At 40.8% G+C, this 13,713-nt stretch overlaps 1 protein-coding gene across 1 annotated transcript in view; it reads left to right on the forward strand.

Moving 5' to 3' along the window:
- Plcl2 (phospholipase C like 2) overlaps positions 1-13,713 on the forward strand; it is a 175,326-nt gene that overhangs the window by 104,143 nt on the left and 57,470 nt on the right. The window contains exons 2-3 of the mRNA XM_070018650.1: positions 3,324-5,810; positions 8,276-8,479. Coding sequence (XP_069874751.1) covers positions 3,324-5,810; positions 8,276-8,479 — 2,691 coding nt within the window. The remainder of the gene's footprint in view (positions 1-3,323; positions 5,811-8,275; positions 8,480-13,713) is intronic.

Here is a 13,713-nt window from a genome sequence, read left to right on the forward strand (position 1 = left end):
CTTCTTTAGTTGTCACCTCTACCTACCGCTCCCAGTGAGCAGATCTGGTCCATCCATTGATATGAATGCAAGCTCACGTCTGCTCTTCCCGTTGGTCTTTGTGTCAGCTTTTCTGCCACAGTGACTAAATGCCTGAGAAAAACAACAAAAGGAAAGCATTTATTTGAAACAAGTGGTTTAGAGGCTCCAGACTGTGGTCTCTTGGCTTTTTCTGGGCCTGTGGTGAGGTTGAACAGCATGGCAAGGAGCCCATGATAGTAGCTCACCTGATGGTGCCTGGTAAGTAGAAACGGAGAGAGCAAGGGGCTGGGAACAAGATACACCCTTCAAGGGCACTCCCCCAATGCCCTCCTTCTTCTACCTAGGCTTCCTCTCCTAATGTTCCACCTTCTCCTAATAGCCCATTAGACTACAAATCCATAAGTGAACTTATTCATCAGCCCCTCATGATTCAGTCACCTCCCAAAGTCACTACCTCTGAATATTATTATACTGGGGATTGAGCCTTCAACAGTGGAGCTTCGGGGAACATTTAAGATCCAAATCAAAAGAGTCTCTAAGTCAATATACTCCTTTGCTAGATGTTCTAATGAGAACCATCTTCTCATTGAGGACTTGATATGCTGTGGCGGGGGGGGGGGGGGGGACAGGATGACTCTAAGCAACAGTAGATAGAGGGAAGACAAGACAGGAAGTCTCTACAAGTAGGTGCCCTTCCTGTCATTATATCAGCCTGTTTTGGGGTAGTCATCCTGTGCTTCATTCAGAAACCAAAGTCTCCAATAAAAGCCTGGGCAGGCTTTGGAAAAGGAAGGCAGTGCTACTGTCTATCCAACAGGTAGTAAGTGTGTAACCATATTACATGTGATGTGTGAATGCAATTAACAAACGGCTGTTGAGCCTTTCCTTCTTAATAATAAAACTGAGTTTGAAGTGTATCATTTGCAACAAATTAGAAAGCTTCAGTAGACTATTAATCAGTGTATAAAAGTGGCAGGATAAAAGATTATAGTGTTGAGAAAATACTGTATATTTTTAATGGATCAATGAATAAGTACCTCCATTTATCTTTGTGACTCTTTCTTACTGGTGGCACTTTGTGATGCAATTTGTAAAGACTGTGAAATTCCCTCACTGAGTTAGCGCATTGTCTTTTATTGAAGATAAACATGTCTTTTTTGGAAGTAAAGACATCCTTCATTCTGAGAATGAGGAAATTTATAATTTCCTTCATGCCCTTATGCCTGGCTGATTACAAATTTAATTTCATGCCAACTTGCTTGGATAGAATAGAATCTAAGCTTTAGTGATTTGGAATGACTATAATACAGTATATCTTACAGATACAATGACCAGTTTTTACCTGTTTTGCACTTTATCATTCTGAACACACACTTAGAAAGAAATATTCTGCCTGGTGGCTTTTTTTTCTGTTGGCTCTCAGATCACAAAAGCCTCTGTGTTTAATTTTGAAACTTTGAGGGAAATGATACCTGTATGATTTAAAGTTCAATTTTAATTACTTCCTACAGATAGCTTTTGGAAATGCAGGTCATCAAAAAATAAAAGTGGTTTTAAATTTCAGACACAGACTAGCTTAATAGCTTCTTAAAATATAGAGATTTATTCAAAATAGATTCTACACAGAGCAGAAATATCACAATCACCTTTGTATATTTTCCATGCACTTTTATTGCCATGAAAGATGCAATCCCAATCCCCGCTCCTGTTCTTTATCATTGAATGCAGTGACCTTGCTGAGAATTTATCACTTCCTGAAAGGCCTGTTCAAATTGTGTTTTAAGTTAAAATTGTGATGGACATTTTGAGATCATTTGGACTTTTTTGTTTCCAAATAAAAGTATCTGTGAAGTTAAGGTCTGAAGTATCTGTGTAGAGGTGGGAGTCGGCTGCTATGGTGGGAATGTGTTGCATTGTGAAGGATAAGTTGGAAGTAGATTATTGGCGAAGCAAAGTCCTTCAAAAGTAGGCACTACCAGAGCTTTTCTCATGGGCAGTATTAATAATCCCCATTTATAGTGTGAGTTCTTAGCTAACATTGTCCTAGGCAGCATTAGCCTGGTACATAGAATTAGGTTTTAATGCAGCCAACTGTAGAATAGTAGAAGCTCCCACCCATCTGTAATCTAGGCCTGTCTCTCAAATTTAACTGCCATAGAAAAGACACAGGTGCCTGAAGTATTTAAGACTGTGACTCGTTTACTGTGAAACTCTGAAGAGTCAGGAGTATCTGAAAATTCCAGTGTCTATCCACTTAACACACACTTTGCTAATTCATACTTGGCATTTGTTCAATAGTCGAAAAAATAGCTCAAACATCTCGATGAGCCCAAGTGGCCAGGAAATGTTTTTAGACCTTAGTCTACTTCACATCATGTGAGGTAGAATGCAAGTTCCAGCCCATTCTAGATAGCAGTCTGATTCTATGGGCCTAGGAATCTATATTTAACAAGGCAACTTAAGTCATTCTGAAGCGAATGGTCTGATGATAAGCCTTTAGGAGACACTGGTATAGGAGATGTATACATATACTTACATACATACACATTCATACATACCTATATACATGCACATAGCACCTGCTTCATGAGTGTATGAACCTGTGCAGTTCCATAAGCCCCACACTCAGAAGGGCTCTGTGCCTGACTTCATATTCTTTTGCAGTCTTCTTAAAATTCTTATTTTATTTTTCTGGTCCTGGGGCTTGAACTCAGGGCCTAGGTGCTGTCCTTGAGTCTCTTTTTACTTAAGGCTAGCATTCTACCACTTGAGCCACAGTGCCACTTCCAGCTCTTCTGAGTAATTTATTGGAACTAAGAGTCTCATGGACTTTCCTAAAGCCCAGATTATCTTCATACTGTGATCCTCAGATCTCAGCATCCTAAACTGGGATTACAGGAGTGAACCACTGGTATCTAGCTCTTAATAATTGTTGAGCAGAGTCTTACATTCTCATAATTCCCTGGATCTGGAAAATTATATAGCTGATTCTTACTGTATGTTACTATGCATAGAAGTTTTTATTACATGTTATTGAATTCATATTCCTTGGTAAATATGACTTACTAAGTAAGGATTTGGTATTAGGTTATGAACTTCTCCTTCCCCTTCCTCCACTCTTCCACTTCCCTGTCTCACATCTTCCCTTCTCCCCTTCCTCCTTTCCTTTCCTTTTAACTGATCACTCATTTGTCACAGGACCCAGAATAGTATATTTTTCAGGGAAATTCAGTGTTAATTCCTACTACTGAAGATAGATACCTATGATTATATTATTCTAACACAGTATTCTTTTCTCTCAGGATGGCTCAAAACAGAAAAGGGAGAGGAAGAAAACAGTGTCCTTCAGCAGCATGCCCACAGAAAAGAAGATCAGCAGCGCAAGTGATTGTATCAACTCAATGGTTGAGGGCTCAGAACTCAAAAAGGTTCGCTCCAACTCTAGAATATACCATAGGTACTTTTTACTAGATGCCGACATGCAGAGCCTAAGGTGGGAGCCATCGAAGAAGGATTCCGAGAAAGCCAAGATTGACATTAAATCCATCAAGGAAGTGAGAACAGGAAAAAACACAGACATATTCCGTAGCAATGGCATTTCTGACCAGATATCTGAAGACTGTGCGTTTTCGGTCATATATGGAGAAAATTATGAGTCACTTGATTTGGTTGCCAACTCTGCAGATGTTGCGAACATCTGGGTCACAGGACTCCGGTACCTAATTTCTTATGGAAAACATACACTTGATATGTTGGAAAGTAGCCAAGATAATATGAGGACTTCTTGGATTTCACAAATGTTTAGTGAAATTGATGTAGATAATCTTGGACATATAACTCTGTGTAATGCCGTGCAGTGTATCCGAAACCTCAATCCTGGTTTAAAAACGAGCAAAATTGAGCTTAAGTTCAAAGAATTGCACAAATCGAAGGACAAAGATGGTACTGAAGTCACAAAGGAAGAATTTATTGAGGTTTTCCACGAGCTTTGTACTAGACCTGAAATTTATTTCCTTTTAGTTCAGTTTTCAAGCAATAAAGAATTTCTTGACACCAAGGACCTTATGATGTTTCTTGAGGCAGAACAGGGTGTGGCACATATAAATGAGGAAATAAGCCTTGAAATTATTCACAAGTACGAGCCATCCAAGGAGGGTCAGGAAAAGGGCTGGCTCTCAATAGACGGGTTCACTAATTACCTTATGTCACCTGACTGTTATATATTTGACCCAGAACATAAGAAAGTCTGTCAGGACATGAAGCAACCTTTGTCTCATTATTTTATAAACTCATCTCATAATACATACTTAATAGAGGATCAATTCCGAGGTCCTTCAGACATCACAGGTTACATTCGAGCTCTTAAAATGGGTTGCCGTAGTGTTGAATTAGATGTCTGGGATGGGCCCGATAATGAACCTGTTATTTACACAGGCCACACCATGACCTCTCAGATAGTCTTCCGAAGCGTCATTGATATTATTAACAAGTATGCATTCTTTGCTTCAGAGTATCCTCTTATCTTATGTTTAGAAAATCACTGTTCTATCAGACAACAGAAGGTCATGGTTCAACACATGAAGAAAATTTTAGGAGACAAGCTATACACAACATCGCCCAATGTGGAAGAATCTTACCTGCCATCCCCAGATGTCCTGAAAGGGAAAATTCTCATTAAGGCAAAGAAGCTGTCTTCAAATTGTTCTGGAGTTGAAGGTGATGTTACTGATGAAGATGAAGGTGCAGAAATGTCTCAGAGGATGGGCAAAGAGAACATGGAACAGCCCAACAATGTGCCTGTGAAGCGATTTCAACTCTGTAAAGAACTATCTGAACTGGTAAGCATCTGCAAGTCAGTTCAGTTCAAAGAATTTCAGGTATCATTTCAAGTTCAGAAGTACTGGGAAGTCTGTTCCTTTAATGAAGTGCTTGCCAGCAAATATGCCAATGAAAATCCAGGAGACTTTGTAAATTACAACAAGCGTTTCCTTGCCAGGGTCTTTCCCAGTCCCATGAGAATTGACTCCAGTAACATGAATCCACAAGATTTTTGGAAATGTGGTTGTCAAATAGTAGCCATGAACTTTCAGACTCCAGGGCTGATGATGGACCTGAATATTGGCTGGTTTCGGCAAAATGGCAACTGTGGCTATGTCCTGCGGCCAGCCATCATGAGGGAAGAAGTTTCATTCTTCAGTGCCAATACAAAAGACTCTGTCCCAGGAGTCTCACCTCAGCTCCTTCATATCAAAATCATTAGTGGCCAGAACTTCCCCAAACCTAAAGGGTCTGGTGCCAAAGGTGATGTGGTAGATCCTTACATCTATGTGGAAATCCATGGAATCCCTGCTGACTGTGCTGAGCAAAGGACAAAAACAGTGCACCAGAATGGAGACGCCCCCATCTTTGATGAAAGTTTTGAGTTTCAGATCAACCTTCCTGAACTGGCCATGGTGCGCTTCGTAGTGCTGGATGATGATTACATTGGGGACGAATTCATTGGTCAGTATACAATTCCCTTTGAATGTTTACAAACAGGATACCGCCATGTTCCTCTACAGTCTTTGACTGGAGAGGTTCTAGCACATGCCTCTTTGTTCGTCCATGTGGCTATTACGAACCGAAGAGGAGGAGGGAAGCCTCATAAAAGAGGCCTTTCTGTGAGAAAAGGGAAGAAATCCAGGGAATACGCATCTCTGAGAACACTATGGATTAAAACTGTAGATGAAGTGTTCAAAAATGCTCAGCCCCCCATACGGGATGCCACGGATCTCAGAGAAAATATGCAGGTGCGTGCTTATGTTTATTACTCAAAGTTGTTCCTACATAGTGAATGTCCATTGGTTTTTTTTTAAACAATAGTGTGTTTAAAATAATTTGTAATTTGTAGATTGAAGCTGCTTATGAGAATGTTTTTTACTAGTCTTATTCTTTACCACTTAAATTTTAAAAACTCTAGTTGTTGAAAATATTGATTGTATAGTAGAACAAATTGACCTTGTTGCTCCCTTACATAGTGCTCATCTAAGTACTTCATAATGACTCATTAATAGCTCTTAAGTTGTCCATAGAAATTGCTGATATCTCTGCATATCACAAAAGAGATAGATGTCCCAGGTGCAGTGGCTCATGCCTATAATCCCAGCTCCTAAGGAGGTGAAGATTAGGAGGATTTTGGTGTAAGCAGACCCTGCCAAAGGTGTAACAGCCTATCTAGAAAAACAGCTAAAGCAAAAAGGACTTGGACTTGGCTTAAGTCATAGAATACCTGACTACCAGGAAGATAGTTCTTCAATGAACCACTTTTTGTTTACTAACATCCTCTTAATTTTAAAGTGTAGCTAATTTTTCAAGTAAAATATTTGTGGAATCTGAACTTATTAAAGCCTAAGGCAATAATTACCCCTGAAATATACAGTGCCTTAAAGCAATCAGTTAGAATTCATACACTGAATACAGAATGGTCCATGCATCTAACCTTATGGAAAGGCACACCTGCAAAGGATGGACTCCAACCCTTCTAGTGACTTATTTTTTATTTATTTTAAAACCACTATTATGAAAATGGCAGCAATAAAATCTGACTGAAACCATCTTTTGAACATACTTTCCCAGTCTACCAAGATACCTAATGAGCAGAAACACTTTCCCACTATAGGGACGTTTATTTTCTAAGTAAAAACATAACTGAAATTGGAAGGGTTTTCTCATTTCTGAACTTGAAGGTGGTTTGATAATCCCTCAGCTCCAGGCAAGCCACATTGTCCCTTGCCTGGTGGTTGCTGGTGTTCATGTGGCACAGGACTCCCTTAGGGACCTGCCAGAGCTCCGGCCTCATCTTTTCCAGAGCCTATGTGTGCACTGAACTGACAGTGCAGTTGAAGGTGATGTTTAATGAGGGCCTGCGGTGTTCAGGCCAGCAGCCTGGGGATGCAGCAGGAGCAGGCAGATGGAGTGCCTGCCCTCAAGGCGCTTTGCTGTTGCTGGGATGGGATGTGGGAAGGGGAAACAAACAGTAAGCTGGCACATAAACAAACAGGACAACATGCCAGTGCAGGTGAATGTTGTCTAGAAAATAGAATGAGGTGGTAAGGTGCTCTGGGGACCTCACTTTAAGCAATCCGATAGTTTATTTCTATACACAGCCACCATTAAAGTGATTTTGAAGCAAACAATAGTAGCTTGATGGCCCTGTTTAAAACAATATGAATAAAAATGAAAGGTTTTTATTTAAAACTAAAGTGTTCCTTTTTCCAAGAACCCAGGGTACTGAGAAGCCAAAGGCACAAGACCTACAGGGCCTAAATCTACCCTTTCTTGGTCACATCCTCTGCCCAGATAGAGTACAGTGTTCCTGGAATCCATGCCTGACTAGTCTGTGATTAGAACTGGCTTGTTATTAGAGCACAGTCTCTGAAAATATAGGCCTGGAAATCAATAGATGTGAGTTAAAATCATGACTCTCACAACTGTGACCATAGGGATTCTATTGATGGCTTAGTTTCCTTGTCCATCACATGGTTTGTTGAAAGATTAAATGAGGTAATTTTCAGTAACTGCCTTGTATAGCTTAATGCTTGGTAAGTATTCAAAAATGACAGGATCTCCTAGTGTTGAGAGTTTTCTTTAATGGAAATTTTAATGGCATAGCTCTAGGGATTACAGAGAAAGGGAGGGAGAGGTGAGAGAAAAGCTTTGAGAGCAGTAAATACGATAATAGGTCAAATGAACCAAGGTCCCAAGGGTAATGTGAATAGTGGTGTTCTCCAAGGTCCTTTGGTTTTGGAATCAGCAACATAAATAGGGATAGAGTCAAGTTCCTACCTTATGAATAACCCTTTCCTTTATGGATAGCTGGTGCATTTAATACTTACCTTAAGCTCAATTTGATCTGTTCTTAATCTTTACATTTTTTAAATGTCAAAGCCATCTTTGCTCATAATTTCATATCTGCATTGGCACTATCATGAACTTTGACCTGAAAAGAGCTTTGCCCTTTAGAAGAATTTGACTTATTTGTGTTTTTAGTACTTTTGATAAATTGGCATTACCAGTGTCTGTCACTCTATTTACTTTGGAAAGAAGTCATTTTTTCCACAGATAAAATGATCATTAGCTAATTCTGTTACCACATTGCCAATAACTTTTGTACCAGCCGGTCCCAGTGTAACCAGGTTTTATCAAGTGTAATATCCATGAGAAATTAAAAGCCCCTGTTTAATTACCGCGTGTTTCCTTTCTTTCTATTGGGCAGAATGCAGTGGTGTCATTCAAGGAGCTGTGTGGCCTGTCTTCAGTGGCCAATCTCATGCAATGCATGCTGGCCGTGTCTCCCCGCTTCCTGGGGCCTGATAACACACCCCTGGTGGTCCTCAACCTCAACGAGCCCTATCCCACGATGGAGTTGCAGGGAATTGTGCCAGAAGTTCTGAAGAAGATTGTGACAACCTATGACATGGTGAGTTGTTTATTTTCTTTTCATGTGGGCTAATGAGAGAGTCACCTCAGAAGTCCTTGCTGAGGGGTGCTTTTCTACCCCATACTTCTTCAACTAATCTAGAAAAATAGCTCCCTTGGGTGTGTTGTCTGCCAAAGATTTTAGTGTGCTGATTTTGTCTTAGAAAACAAATTCAGAGTCCCTGGCCTCTGTTGAATTAAACATTTGTCAGCATCTCAAGAACTATATCTAAATGGATTTCCAAAAGATACTCTACTTTCTACTCGTATAGTAAAGAATTTAATTTTTTTTTTTCGTGGAACCAGCCATTGATTTATTTTGTCATTCCTCAACCCAGTAGAGATGACAAGTTGTGTGTGTGTGTGTGTGTGTGTGTGTGTGCACGCGCGCTGGTCCTTGGACTTGAACTAAAGGCCTAGGCACTGTTCCTGAACTATTTTGCTCAAGGCTAGCACTATACCACTTGAGCCACTGCTCTATTTCCAGCTTTTTGGTAGATAATTATAGATAAGAGTTTCATGGACTTTCCAGCTTGGGCTGGTTTTGAATTAGTAACCTCAGATCTCAGCCTTTTTGAGTAGCAAGGATCACAGGTATGAGCCACCGGTGCCTGGCAAAAAGAAATGTGATGTTTTTAAAGATTAAATTTGAAACAGCATCCAGGGCAGATGGGTCTGAGTTACATGACTACCGTGCAACAGTTTACTTCCTCACAGAAACTGCTCCAAGACACCTGTATTTGTGAGGTATCCTCAGGACACCTAGAATATTACATTTTTGCATGTAAGATTTATCTTGCTTTTTCTTAATTGCATCCTGCTCTTCTTGTACTTGATTTATCACAACCCTAAGGGAGAATTTAATGGATGCACAGCACCCACATCTAGATTCTGATGTAGTTGAAGCTGTCAGAACTTGCAATGTGTACTGGCCGGAGCTCTCTAGCCTGGCAGGACTAAGGGCAGTGCTGGACACTCCCTTACCAGCCACATAAGGCTGTGTTATCCTTTATCCTGGAGGGTGCTTGGGGTACTTGAGAGCACTGACCTGTTACTCCTCCATTCTGAAAGCACCAGCTGCAAGGCTACATGAAGCATCTGATGTAGCTTGCTGCTCTCAAGGACAACACAGGACTGGCATCACACATTGTAACTTTTTTTTCCCTACTTATCCTATGTTGGTCTGAACTTTCTATATAGCCACACTGGCCTTAAACTCCTACCTCAGCCTTCTGAGTGCCAGGATTAGAGGTGCATACTATTTTACTTGGCTCTTAACGGATACATTTTTAACTATTTTGAGAGTTGGCCTGAAGGCTGTAATTTAGAGGGTTTATGAACTCTGCGGGAAATAAAAACACATCAGGCCAGCATTTCTCACACTGAGTTCTGAGGAACTTTAGTTTCTTTCTCTTTCATTAGTAAATGTGACAAAGAGAAAGGGTTTTAAGGTAGAATAATTTTAAGGTGGAAATACTGGTCTGAGTAAAACTGAACAGATGTGGTTACTGCAGATTTCTGAGGGGCCTTTTATTTGTTGGCACAGTGGGGTTCTCAGAGGGTGGAAGATACAATATTCTCTGTTTTGTACTTTGACCTGACCCAAATCCAAAGTTCTGAAGAATTTATTTGGAAAATGCTTTTTTTTGTTGTTGTTTGTTTTTGGTCTTTGGGTAAATATATCTGGAAGTACACAGCAGAAGAAAGAAATGTAAGCAATTGATCACTGTTTTAAAAAGGGAATTTCTGAGCTGTTTCCTAGGTTCTTATGGAGTAGCCATTCATCGTAGCTGGTGCTTACCCTTTCCTCCCATCTCAGTGTACAGCTCATAGAAATGTAAGAGATGCAAGGGGCTAAACACTGACCAGCGAACACCAATGACAAAGAGTGGCACCGAAGGGCCAGCTTCAAGTGCATCTGAGAGACCTTGAGGGTCATGCCATGTGGTGGAGAAGGGGCTACAAAGACCAGCATGAATGGCCTCTGTCCTTGGAGAGCCATAGGAGAGGCCATAGGAGGCCTGTGCTGGAATCCCTTTGGAGGAGGGATGTTGGAATGGTAGGAGAAAAAGATAAAATGGGAAAGATTTGAAGTTTTCCTCCTGACTCTTTAAGTTTTATAGGAAGTAGCCACAAGCAGTCACTGATATTTATAAATGGTTTTTAAACTGAAACCACAAATAAAATCACAGACCTAACTGCATTGATCCTTAGATTTTTCACTGATGTCTTTGGCAGTCATTCAGTGACATTTCTTCCTGGAAACTTTTTAACAGGGACCTCTTGAGAATAAGGTGGCAGTACCCTGTGAGTAAATGATAAACTGGGCTGAGTTCAGGGGCTGAGTTCATGAGGCTGATCAGGGAAGAAATATAAGGCTGCTTGTTCCTAGGGTATTGTTAAAGCTCCTTCAGGACACCATACCACCCTCCCCGGCCCCACATCTTTATTTATACATCAACTGGCCAATGCTCAGGGCTCCCTACCCTTCCTCTTCCTAGACTAATAGATAATAACACTTACTACCTAATGCTTTGCTGCATCTAATCGTATATTCACTTTGTAGAGGCAAAAGGATACAGATGTATTCTCTTGTTGAGAAATTACTCTTTTCTAATGCAGAGTTGAATAGCTGTATCACATGATACTCCCAGTGTTTATTGATTTTTTTTCTGCTCTTAATTCTGTCTGGCAAATTAAGTTATAAAATATTTAAAGTTAAAGTGACTGGTGTAACGTAATTCTCACCTATGGAAATTAATCTGTTTAAACTGTGCAGAATAGACTAACTGTTGCTAGGAATGAATTGAGAGCTTACCCTGTAACTTTAAGTGTAGTTCTTGATTTGCATAACATTATTTTGAGGTTGTCCCAACTTAACCTTGGAACGGGTATCTCATTTTATTTCTTGGTTTCCCATGTATAATTTGAAGAATCTGGATGAAAGTTACGAAGTAGGATGAGAAACTTTTTAGTGCCTATGTTATTGTCCTGTGTATAGTTCCCATTTACTCTCTGTGAGGATGACATTCCAGTCTCTCAAAAGAACATGAGCATTTATCTGTTCTGATTGTGATACCTTCCAAATTCTATTTAATTCTACTGGTTAACTCACACATGTGCCAGTTTCTCTGTGAAAAGGGAGAATACAGCTTATACGCCATGAGCAGCTTTAGCATATACGCACAGAGGCCAGAAAAGTGGACCCAGGTGGAGGGTAGCCATAAGCCATTTCCCTGGATGGCCCTTTTCATGTACCTATCTTCTTAGCATAATTAATATTTATTTACCTTTTAACTTTCAAATGTAATTCTATTCAGAAGAAGGAAAAAAGAATAATTTGTGAAAGCTAAAAATGTTATGTAACCAGGTGTCCATGGCTCATGGCTATAATTGTAGCTACTCCAGGAGGCTGGATCATGGTTTGAAGCCAATTCAAATAGGAAAGTCTGTGAGACTTTTTGGGTCCGGTCGTGGGGCCTGAACTCTGGGCCTGGGCGCTGTCCCTCAGCTCTTCAGCTCAAGGTTAGTGCTCTACCACTTGAGCCATAGTGCCACTTCCGGCTTTTTTCTTTTTGCTTATGTGGTGCTGAGGAATCGAACCCAGGGCCTCATGCATGCAAGGCAAGCACTCTACCACTGAGCCACCTTCCCAGCCCGAGACTTTTATCTCCAATTAACCAGCAAAAAGCTAGAAATGGATCTGCAGCTCAACTGATAGAGTCCTAACCTTGAGCAAAAGAAGCTCAGGGACAGCAACTAAACCCTAAGTTCAAGCCCCAGGCCTAACACCAAAAAAAAAAGTGTTTATGCAGTAGCCTATTCAGATGACCTCTTACATTGTTACCTCCTTAGGAGCTCTAGATTGTCCTAATGGCTCCTGTGTGAGCACCAACAGATAGGCTTAAGTATTTCAAGCTTTGGCTTTAATCTCTCTGTGGTGTTGTCATGGAGGACCTAGCTTAGGGAAGCAGGTGTCAGAACCATTCAAGAATGAAGCCCAAACACGTCAGCTTTCCCTCCCTGATTGCCTTAAGGGAAGTGATCTGTGATGCCTTTGTTCATGCCTGTCCATTCAACAGATGGGGGCTAGCTGCTAATGTTAAGCCACGTCATTAGGCTTTTGACACTCTTCCCATTTTATCATTGCACTATAAAATACATTTCATTATATCATGTATATGATCGCAGAATCAAAGCGGCATACATTGCACTTAGATAATTGATTTGATTGGCAAAGACTTCATGTTAGTCGCTTTGGAGCTATCATATAATAGAAATTTAATTGACCATTTTAACAAAACAAAGTAAGTAATAAATGTAGTATTTTCACTGATGAAATAAGTACTTATTCATAAGCTCTTAACTGTGTGCAAGGCCCTCTCATTTATCAACAGATTTGATGGAATGCTTCTTTGTGTACTATAAGTTTATATAAAGACTTGTTAGGTTTTGAAAAAGAGATAGCCGAGTAAGAACAGCACAATGAACATGTCAGGTAAAGAGTAGGTTTATTCATCATTCTGGCTGGCACCAGGCCATGTTGGCCCTCCACTTGGTGGGAAAAGGCCTGGGAAAGACCTGGGAAAGAGAAAACTGGGACAGAGCTGGGAAAGAAAGCTGGGAAAGAGAGAGCTGGGAAAAAGAGCATCTGAGCCTGGGCTAGGCCTTATCTAGGGTATGGGCAGAGAAAGGTGTGGCCACATCAAATTCAGATGTGACCTCAGCAGATGCAGATGTGACCTCTTCCAGGTGTGCCAGTTGCCTAGGTAACGCAGGTACTGGGTGGAGACTTTGCGAGGAGGGTGGAGTCTGCTAGCCATCCAGGAGCGGACATTACATTCCAGCCTTTTAATAATCATGAAATAGGACGCGGATTCTCTTTGGCTACTTCCTGCTGACAAGGGGCATTGACATTAGGGGTAAAAGGCTGGAATTTGGTCCCCTCCCAGAGAAGGCAGCGAGTAGCAGCTGCCCTTTGGTGGCGTGAGTCCTTAGATGAAGTCTGGAGAAGTCTCATGAGGCATTGAGGGGCTGGAAAAAAAATACTAGAGAGCAAATAAATGGCAAGAGGAAGGACTTGGGGCTAAAAATGTTGGTAGAAATGTCCCTAGCTACTTCTGACATCGGGCGACTAGGTAGAGAAGTCAGGTGACAAAGGCAAGAATATAAATTCCTGTTCAGTTAATAGGTAGACAGGTAGAGACATTGGATGGGCAGGCTTCTTACTTCTAC

This window comes from Dipodomys merriami, unplaced genomic scaffold (genome assembly GCF_024711535.1).
Source record: "Dipodomys merriami isolate MVZ:Mamm:240054 unplaced genomic scaffold, mDipMer1.0.p SCAF_13, whole genome shotgun sequence".
NCBI classification, from domain to species: Eukaryota; Metazoa; Chordata; class Mammalia; order Rodentia; family Heteromyidae; genus Dipodomys; species Dipodomys merriami.